Here is a 19,895-nt window from a genome sequence, read left to right as displayed (position 1 = left end):
GCCTTCTTGAGTTCCTCTAGTGTGATCGGTGTTTCTAACTGTTTAGCGTCATCCTCTGAAAGTTTAGGGAGAATAATTTGATTAAGATATGTGTCCATTTTGTTTGATTTTCATTCAGTTCTTGATTACCTGTGCACATTTGTTTATAACATTATTTATTCATTTTGATTTATACAAGTATTTATGATTTTATGTTCTATCAGATGATAATGTTACTGTATCCTGATCAATGCTGCTGTTAACACTCTGAATGCCATCCACAAGTTTTCTCGTGTTTACCTCCCGCGGGTTGAATGCCCACTCACGAGAATTTTTTTATTAGCGATCTGAAATCATATTGCATCAAGCGAGTCTATCGTTGGAGATCCAGGCACCCCCGGCGCTCAGATGTGAAAAAAGCGCCCCCCTATCGTCTCCCAGATGGTAAATCACCCTTTTGGATTGGACTCAATGAAAATGGATGGGGAAAAAAACCCTGCACTCCACATTTTACTTCTCACTCATGTAACCGGGGTCTACCAGCTTCACCTCTGGAGCCTCGGAGCCGCGGGGAATATGTGTTTTACTGTATACACGATGGATCAATCAAATGAGCGATTTTTTTGAATAGCGATCGGGAATTGGAATAAACCATTTGGATACCATCTGATCTCAGGTAAGGAATCTATGTTATCAGTATTAGGATAATCAGACTCGTTTTCACAGAGATATAAGCTTTTATGTGATTGTGTGTTATCGCTGTTTGACTGTGCGCGCCGTCAGGAAATAGGAGACTCGATTTTCGGCTCGCAAGAGCGTGCGTGCGTACACATATACTATCGATAATCTAGCGTTTATTTGAAAGCGATTCATGACATGGCCGAACAATAACAACGTTCTAGAATATTCCAGTAAAAGGCGATTATCATGGAATGTGTTTTTTTTTCTGTGAAATCGAGTGATTTTCAAAATGCTAGAAAACGGAAATGAAGCGATAAAAAAACAATCTGCCATGACAATGTTGACTGGAAAATGAGTCTTTGATAAGCGACGGGCAGATTAGACACATAGCCATAATTTAAAACATAGATTAGGCGATATTAACGTTAACATTGGAGTGGATGTGGGCATTCAAGGGACTAATAAGAAATTACACTTGGGCAGTCAAAGTGTTAAGTGCCATTTTTTCCATTCGATTTTTTTTTTCGTTTTTGATTTATAAGTGCAGAGACAGAGTTAAATAAATGTTCATTCAAGTTCATAAATGTTGTCTCATTTGTCAAATTAAATTGTTGTATTTTATCAGATGCAAATAAGTTAATATTATATATCAGAGGTGAGTAGGAAAATGAACAAATATTGATGATTAAGAATGAGACGGAATAATGACATCACATAATAGTCTAATGATTAGACTGGTGTGTGATGGCATTACTCATTAGTATTAGACTCTAATCCTAATGAGATATTCCTCTAAATATGACTTCGAAAACGGCCCCAATTTCAGGAAGAAAATAGTCAAAAAGAAATTCGGCGGTGCACGGTTTCGGGGGCCACCATAGCTCTCAGGTGATAACTCGAACCCTGTGCACACCTATAATGCCATGGGCTCAGCAGGTAAATCAAGGACTGTGCTCTGCAGCGCATTTTCCTCTCACATTTACTTACCCGACGAGGAATGTACACATTTGCCGGGAAATGTGGAAACACAGAGCTTTGGATGGTGTCGTTTGGTGTATTTTTGCAGACCACCACTAGATGGTGTAATTTGTATTAAAAGGAAGAATTGATTGAACATTTTATTAACAGATTGCAGAATGGGTACAATACAGTAGCCTACAGCTCAATACACACAATTGTTAAGGGAATGCAGACCAGAGAAAGACTTTCGTCTTGTTTACATCAGGGTCACCCATTTTCAATTTGTCATAACATATGACATACATGACATACAGACAGTGGTGCAGTCCTAATTGTTACGAACGGGTAAGTGACTTCCAAGTTGTCGAGGTAGAAGAACGAGACGGAGAATGTTTTTACAATTCCAAAACAGTAGTACTGTTTATTAACAGGGGAAAAGTAAATACTATAACAGGGAGAAGACAATATGTCTGTGCTTGTCCAGCGATAGGTACGTCCGTAGAATTAGGTGAAGCTCTAGCAAAGAACAAGGAATAGAGCAAATGTTAAATACGTCACATTCTCAACATTCCACGCTGTCAATGAGGAGCAGCAGTCTGACAGCCAATGACAGCACCCAGGTGTGACAGACAATTAGTGATGACAGCAATCAGTGGTGACATACAAGGTGAACCATAACAACAAGAGTGACCCAGGTAGACAGTGGGAGACAATCCTAAGATGATAGTCTCCTGAACGTTACAGTATCCCCCCCCGAGGAACGGCACCTGACGTTCACCCAGGGGCCTCGGGATGCAGCCGCCGGAAATCATCGATCAGGCTGGGATCTAATATGTCCCGTTGAGGCACCCAAGAACGCTCTTCTACCCCGTACCCCTCCCAATCCACCAAGAACTGAAACCCCCTACCCCTCCGCCTACAACTCAGGATTCTCTGCACCGTATAGACAGGCTGACCGTCAATAATGCGGGGCGGAGGAACCGCAGGGAGTGGCGGGGACAAGGGCGATGAGAGGAATGGCTTCAACAGGGACACATGAAACGTCGGATGGACCCTCATAGAGGCCGGAAGGCGTAGCCTGTAAGCCATAGGATTCACCCGACGCACCACTTTAAAGGGCCCTATAAAGCGAGGAGCCAGCTTCCTGGACTCCACCCGGAGAGGGAGATCACGAGTGGAAAGCCAAACCCGCTGTCCCGGACGGAAAACCGGAGCCGGACGACGCTTGCGGTTAGCTTGCCGCTGAGCCTTAACCGAGGCCTTCTGCAGCGCCGTCCGCACTCTGCTCCACGTCCTGCGACAGCGAGCCACATGTGCCTGGGCCGACGGCACCTCCACCTCCTGCTCCTGTTCGGGAAACAGAGGAGGTTGAAAACCATATTGACACTGAAAGGGAGACATACCAGTAGAGGAGGAAAGGAGGGTATTATGCGCATACTCAGCCCAGGCCAACCTCCTACTCCACGTCGCCGGACACCCAGCAACGTAGCACCTCAGAACGCCCTCCAGGTCCTGGTTGACACGCTCCGTCTGCCCGTTCGTCTGCGGATGGAACCCAGACGACAGGCTGACGGAGGCGCCCAGACCGGCGGCGAACGCCTTCCAGAACCTGGAGGCGAACTGAGGACCCCGGTCGGACACAATATCCACTGGAAGCCCATGAACCCGAAAGACGTGCTGCACCACAAGGTCAGCCGTCTCCCGGGCCGAGGGGAGCTTGGGGAGGGGAATGAAGTGGGCCGCCTTGGAGAACCGGTCCACCACCACCAGGATGGCAGTGAACCCATCCGATAAGGGAAGACCGGAAATAAAATCCAGGGATATGTGCGACCAGGGACGCTTGGGAATAGGAAGCGGTCGGAGGAGACCCGCCGGCGCACGGCGAGAGGTCTTACTGCGCGCGCACACCGGACAGGCCGCCACAAAGGAGCGTGTATCCCCCCCCTCTGTCGGCCACCAAAACCTCCTACGGATAAACTCCAGGGTTCTGGTGGCCCCAGGGTGGCCGGTGAGAGAGGATGTATGCGCCCACTGCAGCAGGCGTGAGCGTGCCGCCTTGGGCACATACATCCGACCCGGAGGACCCCCACCGGGATCGGGCTCCCGTGCCTGAGCCGACCTCACCACCCTATCTATGCCCCATGACACGGGTGCCAAAATCAAGGCCTGTGGAATAATAGGGTGGGGCTTCTCCTCTCGACCCGGAAGATCAAACTGACGTGACAGGGCGTCAGGCTTGACGTTCTTGGAACCGGGTCGATAGGAGATGGTAAACCGAAATCGAGTGAAGAATAACGCCCACCTGGCCTGGCGAGCGTTAAGGCGTTTAGCCCCTTGGATGTAAGCCAAGTTCTTATGGTCCGTCCAAACAATGAAAGGATGTGCCGCCCCCTCTAACCAATGTCTCCATTCCTCCAATGCCAATTTGACTGCCAATAACTCCCGATTACCCACGTCATAGTTACGCTCGGCCGGAGACAGCCGGCGCGAAAAGAAGGCACAAGGATGCACCTTACCATCCTTTAAACATCTCTGCGAGATTACCGGAGGTAAATCGACGTTTGAGGTCGCAGAAGGCCGACTCTGCCCTAGGCGACCATTCAAAGCCAGGGAGAGAGGACTTAGTGAGAGCGGTTAATGGATTGACTAAGGCGCTAAAATTGCGAATAAAGCGCCTGTAAAAATTTGCAAAGCCCAAAAACCGTTGTAACTCCTTGAGCGACGAAGGCCGTGGCCAATCCAAGACTGCACTCACCTTGGCTGGATCCATGCGAAGATCGCCCTTCGTCAACACAAAGCCCAGGAAGGAAACGGTGTCAGACACTTAACCTACTTGCCTCGTATGAATGTGTATGCATGTGAATGAATGTTGGTGGTGGTCGGAGGGGCCGTAGGCGTTGATTATTCGCCACGCTTCCGTGAGTCTGCCTCAGGGCAGCTCTGGCTGCAATTGTAGCTTACCACTACCGGTATGACTGTGTATGAACGAATAATGGACTCTGTGAAGCGCTCTGAGTCAGAGCAACAGTCAGTCAGAGAAGAGCGCTATATAAATCCAATCCATTATTATTATTATTTCAGTGTGAAACACACACTTCTCAGCCTTAACAAACAGTTGATGCTTAAGGAGACGTTGAAGCACCTCACGAACGTGCAGTTGGTGTTGCACCATATCGCGAGAAAAAATAAGGATGTCATCCAAATATACAAACACTGACACCCCAATTAGATCCCGCAGCACGTCGTTGACCAGGGCTTGGAAAACTGCTGGAGCATTAGCTAAACCAAAAGGCATGACCAAATACTCATAATGCCCATTAGGAGTATTAAATGCAGTTTTCCACTCGTCCCCTTCTCTAATCCTGACCAAGTTGTATGCATTACGTAAGTCAAGTTTAGAAAAGACCTGTGCCCCCTGTAAGCACTCAAAGGCGGTGTCCATGAGCGGTAAAGGATAACGGTTCTTGATGGAAACGTCATTCAACCCCCTATAATCTATGCACGGCCGCTGATCACCATCTTTTTTAGCCACAAAAAAGAAGCCAGCGCCTGCAGGGGATGTGGACGGTCGGATATGCCCCGCGGACAATGCCTCTCGAATGTAAGTGTTCATGGACACTGTCTCAGGGCGGGAGAGAGAGAACATCCGTCCCCGGGGCGGAGAAGCGCCGGGTAGAAGATCAATGGCGCAGTCGTAAGGTCTATGAGGCGGTAGTGCTTTAGCACGCGTTTTACTAAAAACGTCCGCCAGGTCACAATAGACCGCAGGAACACCTGCCAAATCGGGGTTGGGGGATAATAAAGAATCTGCAACGTCCACCGTCAACCTGGAGAGAGACAAAAGAGGGAGGGGGGGAGGGACGGATGAACTCACGCCAGCGTCAGCGCTGACGCCGCTTCCCATGGAGAGTTCACCCGTAGTCCAATTAATACGAGGATTATGCAGCACAAGCCTAAAACAATGTCGGAATGGGGAGACATAACAACAAAAAAATTCAAATATTCCCCCTCGCTACCCGCCACCCGAACCCACAGTTTCCCGGTGCGCTGGGTAACAAATCCACAACCAAGCGGTCGGCCGTCCAGCGAACGGACAGGGATGGGCACCTCTAGTGTCTCTAAAGGAACCCCCCATTCTAGAGCCACCCCCACATGAATCAAGTTGCCCGCAGCCCCCGAATCCACTAAAGCCTTGACCGTTTTAGAAGAATCCCCCCACCTGACAGTGACATCAAAAAAAGTACGTGAGTCGTGAACGTTTATGACCGGAGAGACATGCCCACCTGCTAGCACCTTCCCCAGGCCTAGCGGGCTCCTGCGTTTCCCGAGCCCCGACAGGCGGCGAAGCGATGCCCCGTGCGGCCACAATGAAAACAGCGCTTCTCGTTGACCCGCCTCTGCTTCTCCGCTTCAGAGAGGTTCAACGCTCCCAGCTGCATGGGCTCGTCATCGCCCCGGTGCTCTCTCATTGGCTGGTATGCTGGCCGATCGACACTAGGAGAGGGACGGAAGAGTACCTGTGACAAAGCCTCCCTCTCGCGTCCCCTCTCCCGGTGACGATTATCTAACCGAATGGCCATGTTAATCAATAGATCCAGGCGTTCGGGTAGCTCCCGCGTAGCCAGCTCGTCCTGCATGCGAGTGGAGAGACCATGCAAAAAATGGACACAGCAGGGAACCTCAGGCCAGTCCGCCTCCCGAGCCACAATACGGAAATCAATGGCGTAGTCTGCTACGGCGCGAATGCCCTGCCGGCAGGACATAAGTCGACTGCCGGCCTCGTAAATGGAAATCACCCTGGAGGTATCGAATACACGGCGTAACTCCAGGGCGAAGGCATCCGCGTCGTGGCAGACCACAGACCCACTCTCCCACTCCGCTGTGGCCCAAGAGAGAGCACGACCCGTGAGGAGAGTTATAATATAGGCTACCCGAGCCACACCACTGGGGAAAGTACGCGGCTGTAGTTGAAAAATGAGAGAGCACTGGGCGATAAACTCACGGCAGCCGGTAGGAGCCCCTCCATAGCGCTCCGGCGCCGGCAGACGTGGCTCTCGGTAGTCCTCCCGATCCACCGGATACCCCCGCTCGCCTTCCCCGCCGATCGATGATGCTCCGGCTGCGGATATCCTCGTTGATGTCGTCCCAGCGGCCGTAGAGCGGGCCTGGTTCACCGCCGCCAACGCTGTCTCCGCCGTCTCCTGAGAAGCCAGGGAAACATCTCCCAGTCGACCCAGCTCGACACCGACTGCCATCTGCCGCTCCATCATGATCCTGAGCTGGTCCCGTAGGCTCACCATCTCGTCCCGTATCTCCTCGTTGGAAGTCATGATGGCTAGAGCTTCTGTTACGAACGGGTAAGTGACTTCCAAGTTGTCGAGGTAGAAGAACGAGACGGAGAATGTTTTTACAATTCCAAAACAGTAGTACTGTTTATTAACAGGGGAAAAGTAAATACTATAACAGGGAGAAGACAATATGTCTGTGCTTGTCCAGCGATAGGTACGTCCGTAGAATTAGGTGAAGCTCTAGCAAAGAACAAGGAATAGAGCAAATGTTAAATACGTCACATTCTCAACATTCCACGCTGTCAATGAGGAGCAGCAGTCTGACAGCCAATGACAGCACCCAGGTGTGACAGACAATTAGTGATGACAGCAATCAGTGGTGACATACAAGGTGAACCATAACAACAAGAGTTTTTTACATACAGTTACGACTTTGTATGAGATCTCACGGTGTTCCATTACTCGTACCAATTGAACACCACAGATACCACAAATTTTTCTATGAAAGAGATACATTGGGAGGTTTTGTATCAAGTTTTTATTATCAATTACTAACGTCCTCGTATGAAATCCTTCAAATAGACACTGTCTGGAGGAGGGAATATGACTTTGATTGGCAAGGAGCCTGGGCAAATGTCCGACTTACATCAAGGAACCCAGATCATCAACAAATCAATCTTGACTCCTATAAGGCTGTGCAAAATGGGGCTTATACAAGACTCCAAATGCTCCCAATGTACAAATGGGGACGAAGGAACATTTATGCACATGTATTGGGACTGCCCACCAGTTAAGGCATTCTGGAAAGATGTGTCCCAACAATTATCAACACTCGTATTTTGGAATATACCTGTACACCCCGCGGTATTACTATTGAATGATGTTTTTGAGTTTGCAGTGAATCCACAACTAAAAAGATTGGTTTTATCGGGTATCACAGTAGCTAAAAAAACTGATCGCATCACGTTGGTTTCAACCGGAAAAAATTTGCCGAAAAGTGTGGTTTCTTACATATCTCGATGTGATATATCAAGAAATATCTACAGCAAGAATTCTGGGGCTCAATGAATCCAAAATGTCAATGTGGTTAGAAGTGGTGGAGAGAATAAAAGCTAGCTTATAATGGTAGTGTCTGGTTAGGAGTGAGGGATAATGGAGGTACTATCCAAGAGGGGGTCCGGGAGGGGGGGGTTTGAGCTGGAGCATATGTGTGTAGGGTTTTAGAAAATAGGTATTAGGGGTATATTATATACTAACATTTATATAATTGTAATTTCGCTGGATATACACTGTATACGGTTAAAATGTTATTATAGACTATTTTTGTTTTATCCTGTTTCTGTACTTGCATATATTATAACCACCTTTACTGAAAGTTTCATTATGCATTGTGTGTTGAGTACTGACTTTTAATAATTTTTTGTTTTGCAATAATAAAAAAAATATAAAAAAAAACAACAAGAGTGACCCAGGTAGACAGTGGGAGACAATCCTAAGATGATAGTCTCCCGAACGTTACACTAATATGGGAACTGGTAACACGCCACGCCACGTGCACATAACTGATTTATACACACACACGCACGCACACACACGCACACACACACAAGCGCATATACGCAAGTGCAATCTTTCTATCATACAAGCTCTTCTTGCTCTCTATTTGTGTGAATGTGCGCGTGGAAAGCTGGCGCGCAGCACAGACGCTTGATTCAATATCATAAGCAGGTAGACCCCCATCACGAATTCCGAGCCACATTAGTATTCACCTCCACTGCCTGTGTCACACAGAATGAAGGGGGAGATGCATTCAGATAGCCAACACCCAGACACTTAGTCTACCTGCGCTTTTTGTTATGTAAAACGGTGGCCGGGTACTAGTCAGTCACAACGAATGGATACAGCGCATTTTTGTGTGCGCATACACGCGAGTACACATCCGTGCGCGATCGCGCGTACTTCTGCCTCAGTGATCTGGTAACACGGCGTGTAACCGGGTGTGACCGCGACTGCACCACTGCATACAGATAGACAGTACTCCCTCTGAGCAATTTTACGTTGAATAGACGTTTAAAAGACGTCTAAATGGCCCATAGACGTCTAGGCTAAAGTCGGTCTAGAATGGGGTGAAAAGTGAAAGTTTGGTAGACGTCTATTCCAGACGTGTTTTCAACGTCTAAGCTTAGACGTGTTTTGAACGTCTATGTTTAGACGTTGTTTCAACGTCATGACATAGACGTCTAAAATCAGTCTAGAATGGGGTGAAAAGTGAAAGTTTGGTAGACGTCTATTCCAGACGTGTTTTTAACGTCTAAGCTTAGACGTTTTTTGAACGTCTATGTTTAGACGTTGTTTCAACGTCATGACATAGACGTCTAAAATCAGTCTAGAATGGGGTGAAAAGTGAAAGTTTGGTAGACGTCTATTCCAGACGTGTTTTTAACGTCTAAGCTTAGACGTGTTTTGAACGTCTATGTTTAGACGTTGTTTCAACGTCATGACATAGACGTCTAAAATCAGTCTAGAATGGGGTGAAAAGTGAAAGTTTGGTAGACGTCTATTCCAGACGTGTTTTTAACGTCTAAGCTTAGACGTTTTTTGAACGTCTATGTTTAGACGTTGTTTCAACGTCATGACATAGACGTCTAAAATCAGTCTAGAATGGGGTGAAAAGTGAAAGTTTGGTAGACGTCTATTCCAGACGTGTTTTTAACGTCTAAGCTTAGACGTGTTTTGAACGTCTAAGCCTAGACGTTATTTCAACGTCATGACATAGACGTCTACCAAACTTTACATTAAAGCATGAGCGTTGAAAATGCATTGTTTAAACATTAACACATCAATAACATGGAATAGTCAAAAGTTAGCCGTTTTTATAATTTCTTTTTATTTTAAAATACTAAAGGCTGGCCCAACACACATACATAGCAACTGAACATTTTGAAGATTAAAGATAGAGCTGATAGCGGATCTATTTGAGCTAAGGGGCGGCGCAGAGAGGGTTGCATCCTCCCAGTCTTCGGCACTTCGAGACAGCCGGAGAGGCGCAGAGGGGGTCGCATCCTCCCGGTCTTCAGCACGGGACGTCCAACACTCCTGGACAGCCACTGACAGGGAGACAGGGAGACGGGACAGGCGTTAATACAACTCACGTGATTGTGATGGGCGGACATAGCAATAGATACAAGTGGTAAGCATTAGTAGGTTACAGCAGTAGGGATGACCCCCGGAAATAATGTGTCTATTACTAGGCTTGCTTAAATTGTGAAGAAATGAGAATATGAATTAAGATTTTTCTTTGCATCTTTGACAGTGAATAACACCATGCTAATAATGATTAAAAACTGCCACTGATCTCGTTCAGTACCTTCTTGAGATCATGTGTACAAAAAAGTCTAAGGAAATTAATAAAGGGAATATAATTAAACCGAAGGTTCTGTAGATACAGTACTGAATTCTCCCATCCGGACCAATGCCATTAGAAATATTATAGAATAGGAGGCGTATAAATTACCTTATTATAGCCAATTCGCACATTTATATATATATATATTTACATATATTAGCTACATAAATATACTGTAACAGGTTAAGCCTTTGAACATTAAGGCAACTAGGTAAATAAAATATTGCTCCACTTCTACAAGGACATTTGCATATTCTTGGTATCTAGGGACATCTATGGACCTCAGGGAACGTAATCACAGTGTCAGAAATATTGTGTCTATTACTAGGCTTGCTTAAATTGTGAAGAAAGGAGAATATGAATTAAGATTTTTCTTTGCATCTTTGACAGTGAATAACACCATGCTAATAATGACCAAACATTAAAAACTGCCACTGATCTCGTTCAGTACCTTCTTGAGATCATGTGTACAAAAAAATCTAAGGAAATTAATAAAGGGAAGATGATTAAACTGAAGGTTCTGTAGATACAGTACTGAATTCTCCCATCCGGACCAATGCCATTAGAAATATTATTATAGAATAGGAGGCGTATAAATTACCTTATTATAGCCAATTCGCACATTTATATATATATTTACATAAATATACTGTAACAGGTTAAGCCTTTGAACATTAAGGCAACTTAAAGGAACACTCCCAACATTTTGGGAAATTAGCTTATTAAACATCTTCCCTGGAGTTAGACATGCATGCATTGCATTAGGCTTAGGGAACACCTGGACCGTTAGCCTAGCTTAGCTTAATCCGTGGAAGTACCGGTAGGTGCTACATTAAGCCTAGTTCCCAACAGTCATGAAATACAATACCTCTCCTATCTCTCCTCTGCTCTCTGCCTCTAGACATTTTTTAAATTCCGTTATCCGTTCCAGCATACACGGTAGAGGGCAGTCTCCTTAAAGGCCCTCTTGTCTCGTAGACCACCCCCTTTTAAATTAAAACGGGACATGACTGCATTTGTCATGAGTCTCTAAGAGAAAGTCATGACATTAATAATTCAAGCAATTCAACAAGTGACTAGTCAAAACAAATACAAATTGAAGGGAAAAGCTGTACTAGGACTACAAGTGTATCACCAGTTTCATAAAACCCCTTCCTCCCATTGTTTTTTGTTGCATGATGATGATCATGAACACATTTATTATGCATTGTATTTTTTGTTTAAATGTCAACATCATCTGTCCATCCTCAGTACATTTACTATCAATATAATATACGCGTCTGACTTCATCTGGTCTTTCCAAACATAAACACAGAAAGTGAGAACGCATGCCTGCCTGCCTCAACCTGCATCTTTGTACATGCATATAAATACCTGTCCATCATCTTGTTAGTGCAGTCGCGGACACTCTTTCCCCCGATCCCCGTCAATGTGGATATCTGAATAAGAAAAAACCAAATGACATGTATATTAATGTAACATCATGTACAATACAATTTAAATCCTTTGAACATATGAGTCAGTAATCTCTAACCTAGGAAAAGATTTAAAAGTCACCATTTTTGTCCTGATGTCCACCCTTTCAAGGTCCTCCTCAAGCAGGTTCAACGCCTCCTCTGTCTGGCAGGGGTGTATGTCGACCCTCCCATCCGGATGAATTTCTTTGTGGAGTTTTTTGATATCATCCTTGATTTCCAGGAGGGTCTCCATCACTTTTCTCTGGAACCCTGATATAAATGACAATTATTAGTTAAATGTAGTGAAAACATTCCGTACTTCAAATAACCGCAAATATTGTGCAAAACAACTCAACCCGTTTGTGACTGAGGAGTTTTAATGTATTCTCCCATACTTCACAGAGGAATAAACTCAAATTACATGCTAAGATTTTATCACTGTTAGTTGTTGAAACAACGGTCACCAGTGTCTAGGCATTTTTACCCAACTGTAAGAATGTTTACACCAGCAATAACTTATAATATGGTAAATTCTATTTATAATCTTAGTCTTTTCAGGCAGAGGAAATTTGTCTCTCCTGGGAGTGGGCCTTGTCTGGGGTACATCTGAAACAAGTACAGAATATTTCTGTGACATGCTACAGAAGCTTCAATACACGGGTGCGTTTATGGGGGACCCTGATGTAAACAAGACGAAAGTCTTTCTCTGGTCTGCATGCCCTTAACAATTGTATGTATTGAGCTGTACTGTACCAATTCTGCAATATGTTAATAAAGTTTTTAAATCAATCAATAAATAGCATTTTTAGGAAACTATTGTATATTTGTACATCTCTAAATGTTTTGATGAATTGAAAATAGAAGACCCTTATGTAAAAAAGCCGAAAGTCTTTTTCTAGTCTTCATCCTCCAGTCCACTGTTGTTGTATTGAGCTGTACTGTATTGTACCCATTCTGCAATCGTTAATAACGCTTTCATTCATTCAATCATTCAGCCGGCAACAGAATAATTTTGATTGACAGTCGAGTCTGCCAATTACGTCACATCGCTTGCACCCGCCCTGCTGTTCTTAGCACCAATCGGCAAGCGCTATGTGTTTTTTACTTTCCTGAAAGTCCTCCATTGATTTTGATGAGCTCAGCTCAACGACAATTTTCATAGCACCACAACATTGTGTCGCACTGTACAGCCTTGGTTGTAGGCTAAAGTTTTACAATTTTTTTTTATCCAATTTGTATTGATTAATTTAGGAGTGAAATGCGAATGAAGGTTGAAATCACTACTCACAACGTTGCTCCCAGATATTATTTTTCACTCGCAACGGCCAAATTAATAGGCAATTTGCGATCATCTCGTTGCAGTGTACAGCCCTGCAAACATTAGAGCTGCTACGTCAGCCATCAAATGTTACAGCTAACACTAGTTGCGTTAATCAACGCAACTAATACCAACAGCAGTGGAAACAAGAGATGGTGGGATGATGTCACAATTTACCAGCTCTGGTGTAGAACCAGTTCTCATCATTAGGGGCCAGCTCCTTGTGTTTAGCCAGCTTGACCATGGTCCACCCAGTCTGGCACCTTCAGCTTTCCTGACCTGGTGACAGAAGAAATGTATCATAACAGGAGGCCCTGTGGAATATACTTTTTTTATATTATTTTAATAGTGTGACCGTCACACCATTGGAGGAAATTAATTAAGTCAACTCACTTTTTCAGGAAGGCCGCCAGGGCACGAACAAACTCCTGTAGGTTCACATCTTTCACTGACGCCCGGCATCTGGACACATGCAACAGAATGTTACATTTTAAATAGGGATTAACATAAGTATTTGACCTCTAGACTAATGTACAAGTGTCTTCTCAATACAAGTATATTCGATTTAGTTACACAGGATATTGGCAGCAGGTCACAGCATAATTTAAGCTGCAGTTGCCATATCTGACATTGAAAATGGGGGACCCTGATGTAAACAAGACGCAAGTCTTTCTGGCCCTGTTTCTTGTACCTGGATAACTGAGTTAGCCGGATAACTTTAGCTGGATAACTGGGTTAGCCGGACTTTCCGATTTCATGTACCTGGATTTTCCAAATCACCATGACAACATATCCAAAAGTTTGAGCCTGGTCGAAAGCAGAGTTCAAGTTCAAGTTAGCCTGAACTATCGCCACGCCCCCGCAAAGAAGTGACAGCCCGTTTCCTGAAACTATTCCCACAGTCTACGATCTGCATTATACCATTCTGAATTACGTTTTTGTGCTCCATTCTTCCAGAGGGGGCTTTTGAAATGTAAAATAGACCCAAAATGCTGATATTAAATTCACTTTGTCCTAAATAATGCACGTTATATATACCGTGGCGACGGTGGCGCTCGCTCGTGCGATGTACACATGATGTGGTTATTTTAATTGTAACTGGGATTAAGATGTCTGATGAGATGCGCTGTTTGACGGATTTGAGAAATTGAATGAGCCGTTGACGTCACATTAATGAATGAGGATAAAGAGATAAACTTCATTCAAAACAAAGGATATTCTAAACACGGGTCTCTCGTTCATTAATGTATAAACAATGAATTTATCCCATCTGGCCCAGTGGCCCAGCGGTAGTGCTCAAGCCTCCCAATCCACCGACCGGGGTTCAAATCCCCGTGTTTCCAGTATGATTTTTTTGAATATAATATTAATGATTATACGCCAAAGTAGCCTGGTTTTAAGTTAAAATATTATAAATCTACATGCATTGAGGATGTCATTCTTTATATAGCTCTCAACGTGCACCAAATTGAATTATTCCTATATTGCAAAAAGAAGGACCCCGGTCTTGAACCCCGGTCGTCCGTGTGGAAGTCAAAAGAACAACCCGTTGGACCACATTGGAGATAAGTTAAATATTGACTATACATCAATCAATGGGCAAGAAAGCCGTCTCGTAATTCTGTATAACAGTTAACTAGTTATTTTCGCTAGCAAGATCTCATTTGATTATTCAATCCAGCAGGCAAGTTTAAAGAAATATAATCTGATTGATTGAGGTAATGAGGGACTTAGAATTAGCCTATAGATAACGCATTTAACTTGTCGGCGAGGCGATTGAGCCTATTGCAATCTGTCAATAAAGTCTTAAATCAATTAATCAATCAATGCCGTTGAGAATCAGGGTCTCTGCCATCGATACGTGCTGGCTTTCCACCTAAAACGGGAGCGCGCATCTAGCCTGACTTGAGCCTGACTCTCAAGTCTGGCTTGAGTTAACGAGACTGAATCCTCCTTTGTGAAACAGGAAAATCCCGGCTTTGAACATCGGGTTAACTGAAGCTGGATAATGGACATGTTGATCGACTTAGTTGAACCACGTACATGAAACAGGGCCGTCTGCATCCCCTTAACAATTGTGTGTATTGAGCTGTACTGTATTGTACCCATTCTGCAATCTGTTAATAACGTTTTCAATCAATCAATGACATGGTGTGAGAGACACATATTCCCCATTCATGAATGAATGAATGAAAACTTTATTTAACATATTGCAGAATGGGTACAATACAGTACGGCTCAATACACACAATTGTTAAGGGGATGCAGACCTGAAAAAGACGTTTGTCTTGTTTCCATCAGGGTCCCCCATTTTCAATTCATATAGACATTTATGACATACACAACATACATGACATTTATGGCATAGGGACATATAGGTATTTAGTACCGATACATTTGTGACATAAACGGTATTCAAATATACAGTACTGTTACCCCTGGATCCTGACAGAGTATATACATATGATGGGGAGGGGACTGTACATTAGGAGGGGAGACTGTCTATAAAGCCAGGGACTAACGTTGTGCCACTTGGTCGTTATTCCCATATACATCTATAGTTATTCCTACCGGCGAGATATGCGACAGTAATGTTACACAGCTAGTGTCAGACTGGGGCTTACGTTAGCATATGCTAACATGATATCCTAGCTTTGAGACTAGCGCGGTTAATACCATGAACATAAACAATCTGAGGCTAAATAATACAGCCTATGATGGCCACAACAATGCGCAGATTTTAATAAAATAGTGACAGTATTCCTAATTGTACACTATTCTACATAAGAGCAGCTAGCTAGCAGGCCTCAACGCGGTAGCATGGGGGCAGCCATCACTGAAATCACGTAGTGCGCGTGCAACATGTAAGATCTAACAATTTTTTAGAGAAATACAAGCACGTACACTCGTATGAACCAACTACACATGCAATTAGATATATAGTAGTCAACCCGGTTACGTTTCGAGAGGGAATAGTAATGGACTTGGCCACATTTGATTAAAATAACGGAGACACTGAGACAGATATTTACCTTGCTTGTAGACAGCGTGAACTTCCGCGAAGGGAACAGGGTGAAACGGGGTTTCCAACCCGTGTTAAAACGGGCAACTCTCGTGCGATTACGCGAGACTTCCGCGTTGCCAACCCCCTCTCAGCACCACTCATTGATTGATTGATTGAAAAGTTTATTAACAGATTGCAGAATGGGTACACAGTACAACTCAATACACACAATTGTTAAGGGGATGCAGACCACTGAAATACTTTCATCTTGTTTACATCAGGGTCCCCCATTTTCAATTCATCATAACATAATATGACATACATTTTTTTATTTTACCTTTATTTGACCAGGTAGTCACTTGAGATCAAAGATTTTCGAGCAAGACCTGTTTCATGTACGTGGTTCAACTAAGTCGATCAACATGTCCATTATCCAGCTTCAGTTAACCCGATGTTCAAAGCCGGGATTTTCCTGTTTCACAAAGGAGGATTCAGTCTCGTTAACTCAAGCCAGACTTGAGAGTCAGGCTCAAGTCAGGCTAGATGCGCGCTCCCGTTTTAGGTGGAAAGCCAGCACGTATCGATGGCAGAGACCCTGATTCTCAACGGCATTGATTGATTAATTGATTTAAGACTTTATTGACAGATTGCAATAGGCTCAATCGCCTCGCCGACAAGTTAAATGCGTTATCTATAGGCTAATTCTAAGTCCCTCATTACCTCAATCAATCAGATTATATTTCTTTAAACTTGCCTGCTGGATTGAATAATCAAATGAGATCTTGCTAGCGAAAATAACTAGTTAACTGTTATACAGAATTACGAGACGGCTTTCTTGCCCATTGATTGATGTATAGTCAATATTTAACTTATCTCCAATGTGGTCCAACGGGTTGTTCTTTTGACTTCCACACGGACGACCGGGGTTCAAGACCGGGGTCCTTCTTTTTGCAATATAGGAATAATTCAATTTGGTGCACGTTGAGAGCTATATAAAGAATGACATCCTCAATGCATGTAGATTTATAATATTTTAACTTAAAACCAGGCTACTTTGGCGTATAATCATTAATATTATATTCAAAAAAATCATATTGGAAACACAGGGATTTGAACCCCGGTCGGTGGATTGGGAGGCTTGAGCACTACCGCTGCGCCACTGGGCCAGATGGGATAAATTCATTGTTTATACATTAATGAACGAGAGACCCGTGTTTAGAATATCCTTTGTTTTGAATGAAGTTTATCTCTTTATCCTCATTCATTAATGTGACGTCAACGGCTCATTCAATTTCTCAAATCCGTCAAACAGCGCATCTCATCAGACATCTTAATCCCAGTTACAATTAAAATAACCACATCATGTGTACATCGCACGAGCGAGCGCCACCGTCGCCACGGTATATATAACGTGCATTATTTAGGACAAAGTGAATTTAATATCAGCATTTTGGGTCTATTTTACATTTCAAAAGCCCCCTCTGGAAGAATGGAGCACAAAAACGTAATTCAGAATGGTATAATGCAGATCGTAGACTGTGGGAATAGTTTCAGGAAACGGGCTGTCACTTCTTTGCGGGGGCGTGGCGATAGTTCAGGCTAACTTGAACTTGAACTCTGCTTTCGACCAGGCTCAAACTTTTGGATATGTTGTCATGGTGATTTGGAAAATCCAGGTACATGAAATCGGAAAGTCAGGCTAACCCAGTTATCCAGCTAAAGTTATCCGGCTAACTCGGTTATCCCGGTACATGGAACGGGGCCCTGGCCAAAATGGCAGCAAAACAAAAACAAACATACAAATACACAAAACACAGACAGACACATAAAAGGCAAAGTGGGGCAAGGGGATACATTTGAGCTGCAGCTAACTGAATGGGATTGGGGGAGATTGGATTTATGACATACCAGATTTACAAATACAGTACTGTTTGTGATACAAAAAGAGTTAAAAAAAAAGAAAAAAAAGAAGAGAGTATATACATTTGACGAAGAGACTGTACATTGTATAGGAGGTGGGGTGGGGGGGGTTGGGTAGGTGGGGTGGGGGAGGCGGACTGTACATTGGAGGTGGTTGGGTGGGGCGGGGGGTGGGTAGGCGCGGGGGGGGGGGGGGGTAACTGTACATTGGATTATCGACGAAACCTTACTAGGTCCAAGAAGAGGGTCTTGTGTATTACTGGGTTAGGACATTTACTGTACATTGGAGGGGGTTGGGTTAGGATATTCACAGGGGCCAGTTTCGAATTGCAGTCTTCCGTAGGTGCTCCTTGAGAGTGGTTTTAAAAGTGGGTAGTGATTCACATTCCTTTACAGCTGTGGGTAGGGCGTTCCACATATTATGCACATATTCTTGAGGATACTACATATATGCAGTGAAAGGGTTAACATACTGTGTATTGTCGCAGTGAAAGGGTTAAGTGTGGCAGTGAAAGGGTTAACAATTGTGTGTATTGAGCTGTACTGTACTGTCCCCATTATGCAATCTGTTAATAAAAAATGTCAATCAAGGCTAGGCTAAATTCGGTCTAGAATGGGGTGAAAAGTGAAAGTTTGGTAGACGTCTATTCTAGACGTGTTTTGAACGTCTAAGCTTAGACGTGTTTTGAACGTCTAAGCTTAGACGTTTAAAATCAGTCTAGAATGGGGTGAAAAGTGAAAGTTTGGTAGACGTCTATTCTAGACGTGTTTCGAACGTCTAAGCTTAGACGTGTTTTGAACGTCATGACATAGACGTCTAAGATCAGTCTAAAGTGGGGTGAAAAGTGAAAGTTTTGTAGACGTCTAAGCTTAGACGTGTTTTGAACATCTAAGCTTAGACGTTGTTTCAACGTCATGACATAGACGTCTAAAATCAGTCTAAAGTGGGGTGAAAAGTGAAAGTTTGGTAGACGTCTAAGCTTAGACGTGTTTTGAACGTCTAAGCTTAGACGTTTAAACAATGTCTAAAATGGGGTGAAAAGTGAAAGTTTGGTAGACGTCTAAGCTTAGACAAGATTCTCCTGGGCTAAATGAGAGCTATGGATAGACACACACACACACACTAGGGTGACCAGGTGTCCCCCTTTTGGTTGTACTGTCCCACCATTTGAGACCGCATCCCACATATTGAGAGGATGTCCCTCTTTTTGAAGCAAAAAAAAAATATCGAACACAAGACATTCCTGTCAAGTGATAAAGTTTGAATATTTAAAACAGATGTTAGGTGGTAACAAGCCGGCTGCCAGTGCCAAGATGAATGTGGAGAGATATAATTCTGTATTTAATTTGTATTTATTTAGATTTAACCTTTATCTATTCGGTGAAGACAAGTTATTATAATAAAAAAAATTACATTATCTATCTGTCCCACTTTGTCCCACCAAAATCCTACTGTTGTCCTGCTTTTGGACTTTTTGTATCTGGTCACAACCTAACACACACACACACACACACACACACACACACACACACACACACACACACACACACACACACACACACACACACACACACACACACACACACACACACACACACACACACACACACACACAGTCAGAAGAACGGTCAGACATGTTATTTAATCAGGCAGGATTGTGATCACAGCCCCACCCCACCTACCCAACCTCCCCCAATGCACAGTTTCTATGTCAAATGTATATACTCTTCTTCTGTTTTTTTTAGTATCACAAACAGTACTGTATTTGAAAATCTGGTATGTCATAAATGTATAGATGTAGCAGTACTGTCTATCTGTATGTCATGTGTGTCATATGATGAATTGAAAATGGGGGACCCTGATGGAAACAAGACGAAAGTC

The 19,895-nt window shown here is 43.9% G+C and overlaps 1 protein-coding gene across 1 annotated transcript; it reads right to left on the bottom strand.

The window, feature by feature from the left end:
• Positions 1-9,780: 9,780 nt before the first annotated feature.
• Positions 9,781-16,226, bottom strand: LOC311245514 (uncharacterized protein). Its single transcript, XM_084335381.1, has 6 exons — positions 16,122-16,226; positions 13,483-13,551; positions 13,267-13,368; positions 11,872-12,041; positions 11,689-11,753; positions 9,781-10,015 (listed from the first exon to the last, which is right to left on the bottom strand). The coding sequence occupies exons 3-6, from the start codon at positions 13,331-13,333 to the stop codon at positions 9,982-9,984; spliced, it is 336 nt and encodes a 111-aa protein (XP_084191507.1). The 5' UTR covers positions 13,334-13,368; positions 13,483-13,551; positions 16,122-16,226; the 3' UTR covers positions 9,781-9,981.
• Between the last annotated feature and the right edge of the window lie 3,669 nt (positions 16,227-19,895).

This window comes from Notolepis coatsorum, assembly GCF_963971535.1.
Source record: "Notolepis coatsorum genome assembly, chromosome: 18".
Taxonomy (NCBI): Eukaryota; Metazoa; Chordata; class Actinopteri; order Aulopiformes; family Paralepididae; genus Notolepis; species Notolepis coatsorum.
Note: the sequence above shows the minus strand (reverse complement) of the source record. Positions and strands in the feature narration are given on the sequence as shown.